Consider the following 19,218-nt stretch of genomic DNA (forward strand, 5'->3'; position numbering starts at 1 on the left):
AAGCAAATTAAAGAACACATTCACTACCCCCTTCTCAGTAGCACTACCATCCCTGCACCTGTCAACTCAGAGAATGAACATTTTGGTTTTATATGTTGTGCTTTCTGCGTCTCAGATCTATTGCAAGTTGACCCAATTTTTCTAGCTCTTTTACCCAGGACATGAGCATTCTTCCCCGAAGCCACCTCCCCCCACCCCATAACTGAGTGGCTTATGAGGAGATCTGTAACTGGGATGAAGCAGCTGTTGGCTTCATGCCCTCCTCTAACTTGATTATTCTTTGGACACGTTAGGCAGGCATTAGTGATTGATAATGACGCTAATTAACCCCTTTCCTTTCCAAACAGTAAACTGCTGCCAGCAGGATGCTACAAACAATAAATATAAAACAGCGCATACATCAATATCTGTTTAAAGCACAACTTCATTTGGGCATATTTAACCATAGTGCTTTCCGTTAACAATTTAGTATTTAAGCCTATAAAGGCCGAGGGAAACAGAGGAAGAGAGAGGGTTAAAAAAGAGGGCCTATGTCTTTAAGACCACAAAATGCAGCCATACCTGTTAGCTGCTACAAAGTCAAGCTCTAATGGAAACCATGCACATTTAAAAAAAAAAAAAATCAGGTCTATACTTTTAAAAAATTTAATTAATCCAGCTTGGTTCTGAACCTATTTAAATTTAACGCAAGGCCAATGACTACATATGATTCTTCTAGGTGGGGGGAAGGCAGCTCTCCTGACTGACATAGGACCATTGTGAATTTACTTTTGACTGAGAAAGGAATGGGGAGACATAATTTCAGACAGAGCGATGAAATTTAGATTTTAAACAGGAATTGGGGAAAGCAGGACACATTTGATCTGACTGTGCAAGCTGACAGAAGCTGAGCTGTAAAGAAATGTACATTAAATTTAGAATTTTGATAAATGAATATTCCTAGCAAGTGAATAAAATGTATTCAATTAACTAAAACCCGGTGCACTTCTGAACTGAAGTAGAATTGACTGTAATTGATTTATTTGAAACCAGAGGTTAAGGACTGAATTAGCTAAGTACAACTGGGTATTTCTAGCCACTGACTTCTCAAATGTCAAATCCCTTCAATTTTAAATATTATTTCAGCTGCGGGGCATTGCGGTCCTGATGGTAGTTCCATCAAGAACTCAAATTATATTCATATTCGATTTTGGGGAGGAGTGGATTGGATTGTAATTTTTAAAGGGTGTTAGAGAAAAGAGGGTTTCTAACCCTGAAAGGAACATCGTTTCCATAAAAATTGGGTGTGGTAATTAGCATAGCCTAGCAAGCATCCTTATAATTCAACTATGTACCCTAATTTGAGTTAAATCCAAAGAAGAATCACTATTGTTAGCATATAAACACACAACCAGTCAGGTAATCACTATGCGTTTTGAAAAGTTCACATTAACTGTAACAGAGAAAGGCAAAATACACAAAGCCAATAAAAATTATTTTTAATAATAATTCTTTTATCCTCCCAACCTTTATAAACATACATAACGTCTTTTAAAATCTTTTCAGAAAAAATAAAAAAAAAGAGTAACAATATAAAAATTCTCAGAATGTCCAACAGCAGAATAAAAAGAACTAATTCTTTGCATTTGGAAACCATTGTTTATTATGACCTTGTAATGGTGTAACCCACTATTTCCTTTCTGTCTTTCTCAGGATGCAAGGATTATATTGGGTTCAGGTTTTCCAGCATAACAAGCATCTGTAAATCCAGATATGAATGAATGGTATTTAATAAGATTGTTTTCGTTTTAAAATGAGTATTTATGTGTCGTTGGAGAAAGAACAGCAATGTATGGCTGTTTATGAATGCTATTGTGCCTGAGGTTAGGGTCCCCCACACAATCTGAGATGCAGCCAAGAAAAACAGCCCTGATAGACAATGCTTCACTTCACCTGCTACAGTGCTGTATGCATTTCATTTCTGTCAAGAGTATGTACAGTTAGGGTTCATTCGCCTCATTATTTTGTTACATCTACGTTACAGTTAACCAGTCTCTCTAGGAAATAATAAATAACCGCTTTAAAAAACAATTGCCATGTTGCGTTCTGAGGCTACAGTTTCCATTTGAATTTTTTTTTAAACCCACCATTGTTATGAACTCTCTGGCTTTGGAAAATAGAATTTAGACTCCACTAACTCTCATTCATTTGTCGAGATTGATTTTGCACTGCCTCCCATAAGGAGATTAGAAAGCAAAAGGCTGCAAAATGGACACTATCTAATGCTTTGCTTCCTCAGTCCTTTGGAATATTAAGCCATATGAACAAATGACAAATGTCGTCTAGTTGTTCTCAATACCTGCCAGTATATTTTTCCTATGGCCTTTTCTATAAGCCTTCCAGTTAGCCACCTCCATTTCCTTCTTTAAAAACATTGGAAGTACCTCTCACTTCCAAAGCAAAGACTTTCTAGATAGATTTTTAAAAGCTCTGCATCTGCCTTCTTTCTGTCCAGGAAGTCCTCCCTCCTCTAAGAGCCAGCACACTGGGGTCCTGCAATTGTAGAAGACAGAAGTCTTTTTCTGTTCATGGGGGCAGGACTCAGTCTCCCTCACTGGGCTCTGCAACCTACCTCAGTCTCTTTTGTATGTTAAAAAGCCCCTGGGAGGTGGCAGATAGGAAGGGGTAGGCTGACATTTAGAGGGCAAGCAGAAAATATTCCAAGGGACAATGTCATTTCTCAGTGCCCTCTGTTACCTCAAGAGGTACTTTAAGAAGAGCACACTGTGAATCCCTCTCTAAATATTAAAATACATGGGAAACAGCCCTCCCTTTTGGGTCTCTTCTATTTCTGTCACTTCATCTTTTCTTCTCCCAGTTTTTTGACTCATTTACATGTCTTAGCCACAGAGAAACCTAAGTGACTAAGTATTTCCTTTGTGCTAATGAACTAACAATTTAAATTTCTATTCTCCTCTGAGACAAATTTCAAATAATGTAGTTAATAGGGGGGTTGTTCTTCTCATCTCCATCTTCCTTGTCATCCTTAATATTTAGCTCTGATGGTTTATATTCAGATTTCCCAAACACAAATGAAAACCTAAGGGATAAACATAAATAAAATAAAACTTTATTTTTAATAATAAAATGAATGTTTCAAGTAAGGAAAAGATAGTATGTCATTCCTTTAGCAGTACAAACAATCTTTTATCCAAAAGAATATATTGAGTTTTATTGTATCATTTGTCTGAATGCAGACTCAGTGGAATATCTAAATGATACCCTGCTCTGAACTCCAAGTTGAAAGTAAGTTTTTATTATACTTGAGGGAAACAATGGGTTCAGCTGCTTATTGCAAGGAGCAATTGCCAAGGGAGAGTTAAACTCAATTACTGTAACCATACTGAATAAAAAATACTGCCAAGAACAAAAATACGCCTGGGTAAAGACAGCCACTGAATAAAAAAAAAAAATCGACATAAAGCGTATCAAATATTTATTTATCTGGGCAACAAAGGACTATGATACATTGACAGGCATGGTGACTACCGCCAGCACAGCTCAATACAATACGACTAGAACTGCTTCCAATACGGCCAGTGAAGATACAGAGTACCAGGTGGTCCCAAATGTTTGAAGTTCTTTGAAGAGAAAGAGAGAGAAAGAGAGAGAGAGAGAGAGAGAATCCCTAACCCTTGGTTTAAAGACAATATCCATTTATTGCTCCAATGATGCTTTTTAAGGGAGGACAGTAAAATAAAATAAACTTTTTTTTTCTCCCCACAATACATAGAAGGGCTAAAAATATCCCCTCAAGTTAAAAAAAGAACAAAAACAAAACAAAAAAACTCTGCAGGGTCCAATATCACTTTTGTTTTCTTTCAAGTTCACTGAAAAAGCTAAACTGTAATACTAATTATATAAAATTTTATTTTACTCTTTTAAAATTTGTTCAGTTGTTTTATTGTTGCCTTTAACATGCTACAACAGGCCTAAATTCATGAATCCCAGAGGAAAAAAAAATCAATCCCCCAAACCTTGGATTTCTAAATAAGTACCATGAGCCACATGAAGAACTAATAGGGAAGATTCAAAACCCACTAAACAAGAGGTAAACGAGATCACCAGATAAATAAAAAAAGGCTTAAAACAGACTCACCATATTTACAATTCCCATTAAATTACACATAAATAAATATATACAGAGACATGAACACTGACTCCCTTATATAACCGTGAATCGTGTTGCCAGAGACAGTTCAAGTTGGTGGCTTTACCTTGAAGAGGAAAAACTTCTACAACTGAAGACATGACATGGAACTTCGTGTATTTTGTTCAAGTTTATTCACAATACTGATAAAAATGTCATTATCCTTTTTTACTTTTTTTAAAGTATGGCTACAATCTGAACTGAAGTATGTAAGGGAAGATGGTGATTCAGTCCTATGAAGCTCATATCATTTTTTTTAAACTTTTATGTTCTTTTTTTAGAAAAAAAGTTTTTGTTTTGTTGTTGTCTGTTGTTGTTGATTTGCTTTTTTAAAAAAAAAAAAGAGTTCACAAACTCTGACAGAACTTTTCTTTGCTGGCTTCACGGCCTGTTCTGTTCTCTTAGGCTCCGTAGGAGGGCACAAGGGGAGGCTGGTGCTGATGGGGAGGTTGAGGCAGAGGGGCTGAGTCAGCAGTGGCTGTCCCTCCCCTGAACTTGGTGGACCAAGGGTAAAGGTGGCAGTGGCAGTAGCGGCAGCAGCAGCAGCAACAGCAGCAGCAGGAGGAGGGGGCTTCCCAGAGCTGTCGCCTGAAGAGTGAGTTGTGGGAGCAGGAGAGGGCTGGTGGGTGCTGGGGGCTGGTGGTGAGGTGCAGGAGCGCGGGAACAGGGCCAGCCGCACCCTTCACTTTCTATGTTTCTCCTCTTTGTCACTACTTTTGGCGCTGTTGTCTGTGTGGCTGTTGGGGTTGTTGCTGAGGTACATTTTGTCCATGGCCTTGAGGGCCTCAGTGAGATAGTTCTGCAGGGCTGTAACGGCGGCACACACTGCTGGGCTGCCGAAACCATGGGAGATGAGGTTGAAATGGGTCAAGCAGCTCTGGATGCCTGGCTCCAGGATGGGGTTGGGCCGGGAGTTCCCCAGAGGAGAGCGGTCCTGGGCCAGCAGGTCGGTGAACTCTTTGCATATCTGTCTGCGGGACACAGGGAACAGAAAGAAAAAGAAAGAGAGACAAGTGAGGCTCCCCTGTGAGTAAAACTACATACTGCATCTTGAGAGCCTCAACCCTGATCCTGGAGACCCTGACTCAACCCATGCTCTCAAGACTGGCCTGGTGGTGGCTACCTCAGCTGGGAGACCCCATTATCTGTCAGCCTTCACAAAAACATCTTTCCTTCATTAAAACTATGCCCTTCCTACATTTATAGATGTCTCTCATGGCCACAAACGGCTAGTGCCCGACTGCTAATGTAGAGGTTGGTGGTTTAAAAATACGTACCCAGAGGCACAGTGGGAAAAAAGCTCTGGCTATATGCTTCTTTAAAGAATGTTATTCTTATGTGCCACTGGGTTGGACAGAACTAACTCTTAGCTGACCCTCCAGTGGGTTTTACAGAGGCTGCAAATCACAAAAGAGGAGATTGTACCATCTCTTTCCCCAAGGAGCAAGCGGTAAGATTTGAATCACCTGCCTTTGGGTTGGCAGCACAAATCTTTATCCACCAGGTCACCAGAGCTCCCTCTGTCTTTAAAGATTACAACTATAAAATCTCTATGGAGCACAGTTGAACTGCGTAGCCCAAGGGGTCATCGTGAGTCAGAATAGACTCTATGGCAACAATGGAGCAGCCATCAGCTGTCCTGTTTAGGAGACTCTCTTTACTGCTCCTTTGCAGAGAATCAGTTATCATCAAATCAGGTCATATTCAAACACTATGCTTGGGGATTATTTTGCCTTGCATTAAAAAAAAAAAAAGATTTACACATAAAAAATAAGCATTTTCTGATGGTTACCAGACATAGGAGGGGTAAGGGAGAAGGGAAGAAATCATTAAATAGTGACAGACAAAAACCAAGAAACAGGTGCAAGAATACCTACTACTTGGAGATGATTCATTCACGGTGATTTAAGATAGGGTAATGATGGGCAAGGTCTGATGACGATTAATTTTATAAAACAAAATGAATGAGAATGATTGTATGAAACACAATGTGAATGAAGAATTGTGTGAAACACAACGTATAAAAATTTTGTAAGCAGTCCAATTAAAAAAAAACACGAAAGAATAGACATGTTCATTTTCTATTCTGCTTCTTTCCCTCCACATACTTCCCCCCCACCCCCATATACCGTTTTTTGTAAAAAAAAATCTTTGGGAAAGTGGATGTGAAGGTGCTTGGGAAGCTAAGGGAAGAGAAAGAGGTAAAATTTTAGAGAGGGTTTTTCAAAGTGCATTGATCGACCTGCAGGCAGCTCTTTCCCTGAGTCTGGAAGGTTAAAAAAAGCTGAAGATTTCCTGAGGTGGCAGCACCTGGCCTAAGGAGGGGCAGGTGCACTGACTGCTTCCTACTGCAAAGCCAGCTGACAGCACTAGTCCAGTCCTAGGCCTCAGCCTCTGCCCTCTGGTTCAGTGCCTTCATGTGACATCTATCTGACAATGAAGGGGTTCCAAACAAGTGTTTTAATTTCCAGAAAATATATCATAACAGTCATTTTCTGTTCACATGCTACCTGAGGGAGGCTTTCAGCCCACATTCTAAGGAGACTAGAACTTGGGCCATTTTGAAACCTAGTTGACCTCTCATGTGTAGGTGAAAACCTCTCTCTCTCTCTCTCTCTCTGTGTGTGTGTGTGTGTGTGTGTGTGAGAGAGAGAGAGAGAGAAGAAAAAGTATAAAATGGAATAAGGTTTAGGGTTGAAACTAGGACAATTTCTGGCTTGCACATTTTGCAGGCCACTGATTAATCTTTGCCCTTGGAGGACATACTGATAGGAGACAAAAATGGATCTAGGCAAGCTTATTACCCCATGGGGTTCTTTCTGACTCTGGTCTTTCTAAAACATACCTATAAATCCAAACTTAAGCTTCTATCAAATCACTGCCAATACATTGTACCACCCATACACTAATGAAAAGGGCTGGGGGAAGGCAAAAATAAAAAAGAGGGGAGTCACATTGACAGCTTCATTCAGAGATCAGTTAAATGTTCATAGTAAACATTAACAACAAAGCCAAGGAACACAAGAGGGGAAAATGGAACAGGGGACAGCAAGAGAGTAAATGAGGAAGACAAGGAAAAGAATAGAAATTATTTTTGTTTCTCTTGACAATGAGACATAGAGACCCCTCTGAGGTAAATGCCTTACTTTGTAGCCAGGAGCATGTTTTTTCTTGTCACTTGCTCATTGGGATCGGAATGTTGCCGGTTGAGAAATTCAGCTACTGCTTTGGCAGGAAATTCAGTTTCACACACGTACCCAAAGTCCCTGGCTAGGTGGACAGCTTCTCCTGGCAAGAGGCAGAAAGAGGGAGGTGAGTGCGAGAGAATGGAAAGATTAGGGAACAAAACTCATAGTGAAGGAGCTAACACATGATAATCTAGCTTCCTTCTCACTCTTAGATTCCTGGATTTCTTAAGCCAGTTGCTGATGGAAACTACTTGTTTCTCATCCTTTTACTTCCGTCTCTGTAGAATCTAGTGGATGTATCTATAACATACTGTTATAGAAGCCCAAGATGATGCAGAAATCTACATCCTGTCCTTTACTCCAACCCCATCCTCCACCCTGATCATCAGTTTTGCAACCTCTCTTTTAAAATGCTCCTTGTTTTCCAACCTCACACCTATCAACACAGGCATAAATGATATTCGTAATTACTCCTGGAGCTTTTCAGCAAGAGAACAACTAAAGGTTTAAATTTTAACTTGATCGCATATAATTATCTGTTCATCCAAAACGATTAACCAAGAGGATTTGAGGGTCACTCCACTGAGTCTGTCTGTGTTGTTGATTTTCAAATCTTTGGTTTTAATTTCCTGAACCAGTTGGTTTTTACTGCAGGGCTTCCTGCCATTAGCTCCAGCTCCGGAAGAACGCATGCGCCAATTAGAGCATCAAAGCCCTCTCCGCAGAGCTTGTTTCCATAAAATGGAGCGGATCACAAACAATAACAGTTCTCCAGAAACTGCCTCCCTGCCACAAGACTCAAGCCCCAAAACTAGAGGCATTCTCACGCTAAACCCTGAGCTACCACTATCATTGCATATAGCTCCTTTGGGGTATATATAGATAAGCGGGTTCTTACATAGTGGCATTACCTTGAATGCTCATAGCCGAGTTTCAGACACTGAACAAGGGCTTACTATTTATATTATCATAATTTCAAACACCATTAATAAATAGTATTCCCAGGAATCTTCCTCAAAGCCACAGATTTAATTAAAAAATTATAAAGCTAGAATTTGGGCTTAACTGTAGTATAGGCCTTTGCATAGAAGATGTCAGACAAAATGCCTCATTTAACTCTAAAGCCATCTTTATATCTGCCCTGTATTTAAGGTCCTTTTTGTCTCCTTATTAGCATAAGACACTTCGAACAAGACATATGAGAACACGCAAGAGCTACACATATACTCATTGCAAGACATCCAAATTTAAGCCAATTTAGTTTCAATAAAACAACAGTAGTATAAAGAAAGCAAAAAAGGTAGTGATTCCGGGCTGGTATGTATATGTTTATGCTTTCACAAACTGCTGTAAGAAACTTTTACAAAGCTCCTACTTTTTTTTTCTGTTCATATCCTAGCACTCCAAAGTCAAACTGCTCTCTTTTCTCCCCCTCTAGAAGAGGAGCACAATTAAAGGAGAGATAAGGGAGCACATGTTTGGAAAACAAAAACCTAAAAGGGCAAATAACCCCAAGCTTTCAGAACGGTCTTAAATCAGGATGCAGGTCAAAGATTCCCAAATTAATTCAGGAAGTAGTGGTCACGCATTTCTCAAATGCAGATGTCACAATAACTTAAGTGATTTACTGCTGAGCTCCTCAAAGGAGTCAGGAACTTGAAGAGTATGCACTTCTTAAATTTGCACATTGTTTAGGTTAGAATTGGGCCAAGGAGGTGTAATTTTGTGGTAGAGAGAAAGAAGACAGAAGTATATGCAAATGGTTTTTTGACATGCAAGAATTCCACTCACTTCCGGTATAGTCTGTGGAAAGCTGAAACTGCCCAATTGACACAAAATACAACCAAACATCTGGCCACTAAACATTAGCCATTTTCCCAGAAGGCAGTTCCTTCCTAGTTAGCAAGTAGCCTCGCTTACCCTCCACTAGTGATGTGAGCAACGTGACATTGGCAGCTTTACGTCTCCCTGCTGGCAGGTTTAATCCTATTTTGTCCAGTTTTTCTCTTAAGGATCTTCCTCCATTTTTAGACTTCGCCCTGTTTCACAAAGATGCAAGAAAGGGGTTTATAAAACATTGGCTTCTTCTGCATCCTGTTATAGTAATTTTGAAAGCTTCCTAAATTATGCTTTTCAAACACTGAAAAGCATGGCTACAGAACTTAGTAAAGAAAGCTATGGAAAGTTCCTAGAACTTAAGTGCTTGTTAAACTGCAAAGTAACCCCTGTGTTCGCCATTATTGCAGTTATGATGGCAGGTTGAAAGGTTTCATTTCCCAACTCTCTAAAGAAGAACCACAAACAAACAAGAACTGCCCAGATCTCCAGCATTTGAGGCATTTCTTAGTTCAAGTGTTTTCTGTAGATTTTTTTTTTCCTGTTGGGGAAATCACACAAATCCCAGTGGGGTCTTTAAGTTGTCTTTGCAAGATCCAGTTTAGATTGTTCACAGTAACCAAAGTTATCATCACTCTCACGGGTCTGAGAGTGGCTCTGGCATTTCACCAACAGCTTTTATGCCTTGTCACTGGCCTAACCAGAAACGTCAAAGGCTGATATCAGCCTTTAAAAATCCCACTGATTTCAGGGACAATGGTGGTGGTTCTAAATAGATGTCTAAATAGACTCCCATAATCAGAAAGTGGTTAATATAAATTGTTTAAATAAAACAGCAAATTAATTAATTTCAGATTTTATTCCCTACTCAAGTGCTCTTTAATTGTGTGGATTAGATTATACTCCCCTAGGTAAACAGGCTCTGATATCGGGGGAGGGGGAGCGGGAGGCAAGGAGAAGGCAGAGGGCCTAGAAAATATGTTTCAGGGAAAGATTACAAAGGAAAAGCAAAGTGACCAAGAGAAGGAGGTACAGATCAGACAACTGGTTTAAAAATCTTCCAAATGGCTCTGTTGGGTTTGCGTGGATATACTCCTCAAGGATGGCCAGGGCCTATAGATGCATCAGCAATTTAAAAAATATCAAATGGACTTTTTAAAAACGCAAAGAAAAAAATCTACTTGGGTTAAAGTCTATCAAGGACCCTTCATTTACAACTTTAAGTGAACCTCTCTAACAGGAGGAAGCACCAAGGAGTGAAAAAAAGACCGAAAGTGGTTTACCTTCTTAGGTCCCCTCGAGTCAATTTCGACTCCAAGTGACCCTATGAACAACAGACCTGAAACCTTTACCCTATCCTGCCCCAACCTCATGCTCTCCAACATACTGGAGCCCATTGTTACTGTGTCGATCCATCTCATCGAGGTACTTCCTCTTTCTGGGACCCTTCACCTTTCACAGAATGTCTTTTTTCCAAGGACTAGCAGATCCTCCTGACAACATACTCAGAGTACATGAGACAAAATTTTACCATCCTTGCCTCCAAGCACCCTTAGGAAATCTCATCTAAGAAAGAATCATAGCGACCTCGACCTCAAAGGGGAGGAGGGAAAGAAAGCTCAGCCAAGCGTGAAACAGAAGCAGTCTTTGGTGCCCACTGCATAACAACGCGTTTACACGAGCTTTGCGCTCAGTGTGGCATACATCAGAGTCCGGAGAAATAGGGACAATTACACGCGAGCCTCTGGCCCCAACAGCCGTGGGGCTTGACTGCAGAGGAAGCTACTGACTGTCTGTAGTTAAAAGCCATTTTATTAAAACCCTTCTCGGCGGATGGGCGGTTACGGGTCCACCCGACACTGGGGAAAGACAAAGCTGAGAAGAACTTTTCCTGGGCTTGCAAGGTGAGCGCGTCAGCCGAATGGCGGCTGCACGGCGCCCCGCCGCTGCAGAAACCGGGACTGAGCCCGCAGCGAAGCAAAGTGCGCGTGCGCGCCGGAGCCAGTGGCGCGCGCGTCTGGCCGCCCAGCGGACGCGACGGTGGCATAGAGCGCAGGCGCGCTCAACCTCGCCCCGCCCCCGGCTCCCACCCACTCGGTTCCACGCTATTCTTCCCGCCCCTTTCTTTCCCGGGAAGGGAGGGCGATGGAACGAGTCCTGGTGGTGGCGGCGGTGGCGCCGCCGCCGCAGCCGCAGCCGCAGCCGCCGACGCAGGCGCAGTGTGCCTGGCAGCCGCGGCCGGGTGGGGTCGGGCCGGGCCTCGCCTCACCTCCGGAGTACTCCTCCCAGCAGCGACGCGTTGAGACACTCGGGCGGGGAGAGGCGCCGCTGTACTTCCGCCACCGTGACCTTGTACTTCGAGGTGGAGCTGAGGAGCGAGAGGCGACCCGGAACTGAACAGAAGACTTCGTTGGGGTTCACCACGCCGCCGAAGAGGTTGTCCTTGTTAATAGGAATAGCGGAGACAGCGTTGCTGTTGGACTTGGACAGGGACACAGGGCCTGCGGAGAAAGACGAGGAGGCCTCCTGTGGACAGTGGCCCTAGCTCCCATCCCAACAGAGCCCACCCCCAGCTCTGGAACTAGAATCCCCCAACTCTTTACTCCACCTCTCTTCCACTTAAGCTCGGCCGGTTTTTAGGGGTCCAGCCCTGCCCCACTGTGCACTTCACCCCGCCTCCAGCAAGGCCAGGCCTGCTTTTCTGTCTGGATCCCTTTTTCTCTTAGATGAAGTATGGGGGTCTAGATTTGAATGGTGACAATCGTGACCCTCTTGACTCTGTGCATCCCACAAAAGTGGGCGCCAGACAAGGAGAGCTAGACAAGGGTTAGGGTTCAGGGAAGGAGTTACACTTGTACAAGTTATGTTATGTTGTAGGGTGAGGGATTTAGTGTCGGAAATTGTTCCAAAGACCGATTTATTAAATCATGCTAATGCAGTCTGTTAATGAGCATTTCCGTTAAGGCATACATCTGGGATGTGAGTTGGGTTGTCTCACATCACACCCACCAGTCTTTCTTTCTTTTTAAATCAGTAGGTTCTTTGCTATGCTCACCTCTTGAAAAGATTCAGGTTTTGGATGTCCATTCCCAGCCTAGTTCTGAACTGAGGGAAGGGGTGATGAAGATCAGGCCTACCATAGAACACTAGCAATGTGTCCTTTTGTTGAGCAAGTACTTCTTAGCCCCTCTCTGCTTGAGCTTCCTTTTGAGGAAGGGGGGAGTATTTTCTTTCTTGTTAAAACCATAAACTCTTCACTAATCCACCATTATTTTTTTTAAAATTCAAGCCCATCAGAAAGTGTACAAATGAGTTGCACTTCTCAACACCAATGTAACTCATATGCATTCACAAGTCATTTAAGTATGTATGCATTTGTATATAAAAATTACACATGGAGATATATATAATGATATGCACACATTTTCATCATAGTGCTCCTCCCTTATGCTTTCCTTAATGGGGATATTCTAGATGGAGGGGGGGCGGCCTCTAGGTTTTGGATAGATCACTTGTGACATTAATAGCTCTGGGGAGGCTAATAGAGACAATAGGAGTTAAACGAACTCTTGAGAGATTACTAATAAAAGAGCCAATTATCATGTCGACTTGGAAAGAGCATCTCTTAAGATTTATCCCTTGCACATCTAATTTGATGTGACAAAGACTTCACAGATGCAAAAATGAAACTTTTAAACTAGCTAACAATATACTGATTGGGGTTAGAAATGAGAACAGTTTTATATAGCATCATCCTCTGGTGGTGCCTAGAATCCTGAAATACAGCATTGCCACCTTAACAAAAAAAAAAAAAAAAGCTGCTACCAAGAGTGAATAGCATTTAATCCAATAAACTTTATTTCTGTTCATTAAACACAATGAAAATAAAAAACTCAAATAATGTGCCACTTTTCTAGTTCAGAAAAATTTCTTTTCAGAACAAATGTTACTAATCTTGACATCCTCTGAAGAAAGATGCTAATTTTAACCAAAAGCCAAATATTTGTTAACCTAATTTACAAAGTTTTAAAACCCTTAAACAGCTAACAAGAAACAAACTTAACATGAAACCTTTCCCTCTGCTACTGAAAGCTGATTTTTTAAAAATTATTTTAATTTTACATTATTTGCACTATTTTATCATTACACATTCACAATGGATTAACTATTAAATCATTTCACAATTAAAATGTCACTTCCAAGTCAACTCAAGTAGTGCACATTTTATACATTTACCCAGATATCATTTCATTAAATGGTCAAATCAGGAATCAAAACAAAGCTAGCCTGTTGCCATTACTAACACACAGAAAGCTGATCCTGTAACCATTGCTGTTTTATGCCTATCTGTTTGCTAATTCTGAGCTTTTAGGAAATCCTATTTGAAGGGGGGGAGGAGAAATACAGCTCTGCAAGTTCTTTTAAATAGCACTGTGCCTGTAAGGACATGCTTGGAATGCAGAAGGAAATGGCTTACCTTTCTTAATTACAGTTTGATCTGGGATGTTAATACCCGGGTCTTCTACATGCTGCAACAAAAGGATACACATGGATGTAAGTGTATAATCAAAACAAAAGGAAATGAATATTCTGTGCAAGATATGGGGAGGGGAAGGTGTAGAACCAAAATTTTCCCTCCATATAATGACATTTATATATAAACATCTCATCTTGGCTTATTGAATTTGGGGCTTTGCAACTCAAGAGGTTTCATTGCACAGCCACTGTCTCCTCCCCCAGTTAACAGTCCGCATTTGAAGGGGATGGGAAAGAAGGTATAAAACTTTTTTTTTTGGAAATCAAGTTTTGGAGCATCTAATCTTTCAGAATTGGTTCAGCCTTTAAAAATGCACCCAGTTTTAGTTTGGCATCTTGACACCTTCAGACTCTAGCAATTCCTGTGTTCAGGCAGACACACAATAGAAATAGCAGGGAAGGAGAGCTTTGGAAGCCCTGTGGAAATGTTTTAAAGGGGTACAATAAAAAAGCTAACTGGTGCACACCTTCACTTATGGAAAAGCAGAAACTGGTATCAGGAAGATGAAAACAACCAACAAAAGAACCCTCTCTAGGTTGATTTTTATTTTTTTTGTTATCCAGCAGCAGGTATATTGTGGTGTGTGTTTTTTCCATTATTTAGATTGTTCTTAGAGATGGATGTGTAAGTGTGTGTGTATTTGGTAGAGTAAAAACGTGATTAGAAAGTAAAATGAAATCATGTTTTCTAATGCAGAAACTGACAGGCAATATAATGTCTGGCTGTGTTTACAAATTAGCACCAGGGCTGCTGAGATAGAAGATTTCGCAATCATTACCAAACACAGGCATTACCATTTAAAAAACTATTACTTCCTCCTCTAGTCTTTGTCCAACAATAATACTGATTCAAACATTTTCCATTCTGTCTTGGATTTATGCTCCTGTTAATTGTGCCTGATCGCAATGATTCCGGGTGGATGGTACTAAGTTGCTTTATTACAGGTTTTATTATACTCAATGCTCTCATTTGTAACTTGCCTAAAGTGCTTCTGGATTTAAGTATAATTAAATTGAGAAATGTTCAGAAATGACTACTGCTGCAGTTCTTGTGTTTTAACTATATAGGGAAATATGATCCCTTTATGTATGCACCCTACACCCATAAAGTAAATGTAGTGTGGTATAATACTTTTATTTGTGTTATTTCTAAACCTTGTCCATACAGGGAAGACTGTTAAGTTTAAAATCCCACTGCGATATTAATGATTAAATAATTTTCACCATCAACTTGATTTTCTTAAATATTTAGCAGTCATTCTTATTAACTGTTGATGTGATGGGAAAATTGAAAACAATCCTTTTCCTGACCCAAATTCCTTTGAAAGAACTTTTCTTAAAAGGTGGGGGAGGGAGAGGGAAGAGCAGCAACAGCTTCCTTGTTTTCATTTGATCTTTTGGCTAATTTCTCTTAACTAATTTCACCACAGAGAGAGACTTTACAGGTGTGAAGAATTCACATCAGCTGCCTTGGAATTTTCACAGAAAACAATTCTAGAGCACAACTGTTCCAATGCTTGCAACATTATCCTGCTACTCAGTCCCAAATAGCAAGCAGACAAGAAGCATGATTCAAGAGTCTCTTTGAGAAGAGCTAAAACAACCACAACTTTATTTAACTGAAAAAAAAGAAGCTCTTTTCTAAATTATTATTCTTCTTATATTAAAAAAAGAAAAATTGCAAGCACTAGAACCTAAAACATGAAAGTATGAGAACAGATACATAAAATGCTTACTAAGCTCTACCCTTGAATTAAATGCCTTCTTTCCTGCTTTCCAAGCAATCCTGCTAAATATATACAACAAATTTGAGTGATTAACGGAACAAAATGAGAGATGTCATAAATTTTCTATTTTCCTATGGAAACTAAATGTTTTTAAATTCACCAAGTATGCAGGCAAGTTCATCTGACCATTTCCCTTGCAATCTCATGCAGTAATCATTAAACTGTCAACGGACATACTGCTACAATATTTGATGCAATAATTTGAAATAGCATTTTAGCAAAAATCACATCCAGATACATTTCCTCTCCAAAGAAAAGCAGCTTTAACAGAAGCCTTTACAGCTTTAATAAAATTATTGGCTTGTTCTAATTCCATTTCAGGAAGGTTGTGAGGGAACCATAAATATGGAGGATTGAAGCAGAGATGCTGGTTCAAATTTAATTTTGGAAAGTATTTTCAAATTATCAATAGCCTGGTTTTCATTGTAAATAGTAGATGTGCTAATACCATGCTCATTTAGAAATCATTTTAAACTGCTTTTATTGATAACTAAATCAGAACTCAAATAACGCATTACCCAACAGTTTAAAAACATTTAATTTAATATGGGTTGTAGCAGATTCTGATAGGCATTGGGAACCCAACTAATGATTTATGAGGTCAGCACTTAGCACCCCTAGGAAGAGGTCCCTCTGCTCGGATTTGCTGTTTACTTTAATCAGCATAGTATGTACACATAACTTTTAGGTTTCACTAATGCTCGTAAAATCCTGTTAAAAAATTATTTTCTTAGCATGTCCTTTACACATTTTTGGTTTAATTGCAAGAGCATTTAATGAGGGAAAATTTTCCCCCCAGTTGAATTTAACGTCATTCCCAGAACAGAGAGAAATCCCCACCGACCGAGCAAGCGGTGGAATTAGATCCTATCCCAAACGAAAGAGTTTCCTCTCATCGCCAGGGAATGATAATTGTTAATAGTGACATTCGCCTGATTTATTTCTGTGTTGGTGGAAATGGCAGGGCCGGCATTGTTTGAGAGGCGCTCCAGGAACCATTGTTCTAGGGAAACAGCTCTCAACTACTTCTTTTTTAAGTTCGCTTGTTTGTGTGGTTCCTCATAGAATCTCCACCCTATCCTACCCCCCTCACAAAAAAATGTAATAAAAATACAAAGTGACTATTATTGAGAAAAAGGCCAGACCCCCTGGTTCGATGTCACTCGCACCCTGAGCGGGTGCGTAAGCGCTGCGGTCACCCCTGCGCCCCGCGCCCCCCGCAGCCACTTACCGGGACGTCCTCGATGGCGTGAGGTAAGGAGTGGATCGGGAGGTCTCCGAGTCCTGAGCCGAGCCCGTGCGGGCCATGCAGGAGATCCTCGTGCCGCCGGTAGTCCCTGCGAGGGTCCAGGCCAGACAGCTGGTGGGGCAGCCCCCGGTGCGTGTGCAGGAGGCCAGACTCCTGGCTCTGCCTCTGGCCGGGCCAGCCCGGGTGCTGCGGCTGCGGCTGAGCGTGCAGGGGGTTCAGGCTGTAGGGGTCGTTGACGTGGGAGTAAGGATCTTGCGACTGGGGATAGATGGGCTGGTAGGGCGGGGGGAAGTAGGGAGGCTGGAAGTCGGCATTGGGGGTGTGGGACAGCGGCGGGGCGCTGGTGTAGGGAGATTGACCTACAGTGCCCAGCTGGGGCAACCGTGCAGTCCCGTTGCTGGTGCCGTCGTGACGGTCCTGGAAGAGAGGAGAAGGGGAAGGCATAAGAAACCAGGCAGCGAGTGAGTCGTCCACACTAAATGCAAAGGGCTGGACGCAGGTCTGTAGCCCAAACCAGCTCTAAATTGTTAATTTCGGAAAATACCCCAAGAGTAAAAGGACCCTTCCAAAAATGTGAGGGAATACAAGAATGGGTGCACAAGAGACCTTCCATGGGCATTTCTTTCAACGTGTGTGTATGTGTGTCTGTGTGAGAGAGAGAGATGTTACAAAAAGGCCTCCTGAAATTCAGCCCGTTACCCTGAGGCGTGGAACCTCCTTTAAGCAAAATTAAAATTCCTCCTAAATATTAAACAGCCAAAGCGGCCTTTTCTCTCTTTCTTGCCGAATTTGAACCTGCCTGCCACTGTTATTGTTTATTCTGTTCCATTTATTTGGAAGGGGGGGAAAATCATAAACGTTCAAAGGCTGTTACCATTTCATGACTATTTAAATAGAAACATACTTCGCAGAGGGGCTGTAACGAACGCACACGTTTAAATTACTAGCTCAAAGGTTTTAACTGCAGGAACGGGGTCTGTCTTTTCTGCTTCCTCGGGAGCCTTTTTCTCGACAGGGTCGATTTACGATATGGATAAGATGATGGTGGGGGACGGCAAATCAAGGTTGAAAATAGATTCAGCCTTATTGGGTTTAAAGGAGAGAGGTGCACCCCAGGGCGGAGGCCCCCGCTCCTTTCACCCGAGCCCCAAAGGGCAGAAGAAACGCCTGACTTTATGTGCCTCTCTAGCAATTTGCTTGAGGGGGGGGGGGGGAACGAACGGAGTTGATTCCAGGGAATGTAAACCCTTGGAGGTTCAGCTGCGGGGCCCCGGGGTAGGAGGCACACTGGGCTGCGTTTCTAACCCCCCTGCAGACGGATTAAATCTCAAATTTAGAAATATCTCCCGAACAAATGAACAAGCGAGGAAATAAAGATGAACGCAGTGAGAAACACGCCTTGAGAAGCCGCCGGGAGGTAGGTCTGCGTGCGGGGAGAGGCCAGGAGAAGGGCACAATGCAATCGGAATTAGAAATGGGAAAGAGCCGGAGAGGAAAGGGAAATGCACATGAAAAGGGGTGCCCTGAAGGAAACCTGGTCCCTACACCAGAGCTCTCTGCCAGCTTCGAGGACCCAGGTTTCCAGAGCTGAATTCCTAAAGAAACAGAGATGGGAGGGTGGGGATGGGACTCACCATAGCTGAAAAACTGTGAACTAACATCTGCGAAGAGTCTGGGGTAACGAGTCAGGGTGGAAAAAATCCAGCAAGGCTGGAGAGCCCGGCGCCCCTCCGCCCGAGCGCGCCCCACACAAAAGGCGCCGCGAGCCCTGCGCCACCCACGACTCGAGTCAAGGCGCCGAGGCTCCGCCGAGCGCGGGCGCCCCGCTCGGCTCCATTCGAACTCGAACCGCTGATTCGCGCGGCGCCTTCAGTCAGTCGGACCCACCGTCTCTATCCCAGCGCGTTAGGTTCGGATTCAAAGTTCTTTCACCAAAAATTAGCAACCCCAAACACGGAAAAATGAATAAAGAAAAAAAAAAGTGGATGTGGATGTGTGTGTGCGTGCGTGTGCCTTAATCCGTGTCTCCCCCTCTTTTCTCAGCGGCGGCTTCGCTGGAGCTTCTAATACCCACGCCGGGCAGCGTTCCTGGAGCCTCCTAATAGCAGATATTCATGACTATTAATATGACACGAATACTTAATAAGGGAAGAATGCCTGGAAATGCAGCGTGAAGCGGCGAGGCCACTCGCGCCGAAGCCGGCTCTCAATGCAGTCCATTGACGGCGCCCGAGTGTAGCAAATCGGAGGTGGGGCGAGGGCGCGCGCGAGACAAAAAGCGGGCGGGCAAGGGAGCGGGCGAGCGCGCGGGGGGCCGCGGCGAGGCGGCTGGCGAATCACAGGGAAGGGGCAACATTTTAAAAGGTGGCAGGGCAGGCAAAAGTGAAAGAGAAAGAGGGAGCGAGGGAGGCAGCGGAGAGGGAGAGGAGAGGG

The 19,218-nt window shown here is 42.4% G+C and overlaps 1 protein-coding gene across 3 annotated transcripts in view; it reads right to left on the minus strand.

The window, feature by feature from the left end:
• Nucleotides 1–3,093: 3,093 nt before the first annotated feature.
• Nucleotides 3,094–19,218, minus strand: part of TFAP2A (transcription factor AP-2 alpha (activating enhancer binding protein 2 alpha)) — a 31,726-nt gene continuing 15,601 nt past the window's right edge. The window contains exons 1-7 of one of the 3 annotated variants that reach the window (XM_006891598.1): nucleotides 18,420–19,218; nucleotides 16,768–17,202; nucleotides 13,691–13,742; nucleotides 11,483–11,714; nucleotides 9,298–9,416; nucleotides 7,336–7,477; nucleotides 4,370–5,160 (exon numbers count right to left, since the gene is read on the minus strand). In XM_006891598.1, coding sequence (XP_006891660.1) covers nucleotides 4,872–5,160; nucleotides 7,336–7,477; nucleotides 9,298–9,416; nucleotides 11,483–11,714; nucleotides 13,691–13,742; nucleotides 16,768–17,202; nucleotides 18,420–18,446 — 1,296 coding nt within the window. In that variant the 5' untranslated portion in view covers nucleotides 18,447–19,218 and the 3' untranslated portion in view covers nucleotides 4,370–4,871. Of the gene's footprint in view, nucleotides 5,161–7,335; nucleotides 7,478–9,297; nucleotides 9,417–11,482; nucleotides 11,715–13,690; nucleotides 13,743–16,767; nucleotides 17,203–18,419 lie in introns of all 3 variants that reach the window. The other 2 variants (XM_006891597.1, XM_006891596.1) reach the window with 2 other exon arrangements.

The sequence above is a fragment of the Elephantulus edwardii genome, unplaced genomic scaffold (assembly GCF_000299155.1).
Source record: "Elephantulus edwardii isolate Elephantulus edwardi_28Jun2011 unplaced genomic scaffold, EleEdw1.0 scaffold00101, whole genome shotgun sequence".
NCBI lineage: Eukaryota > Metazoa > Chordata > Mammalia > Macroscelidea > Macroscelididae > Elephantulus > Elephantulus edwardii.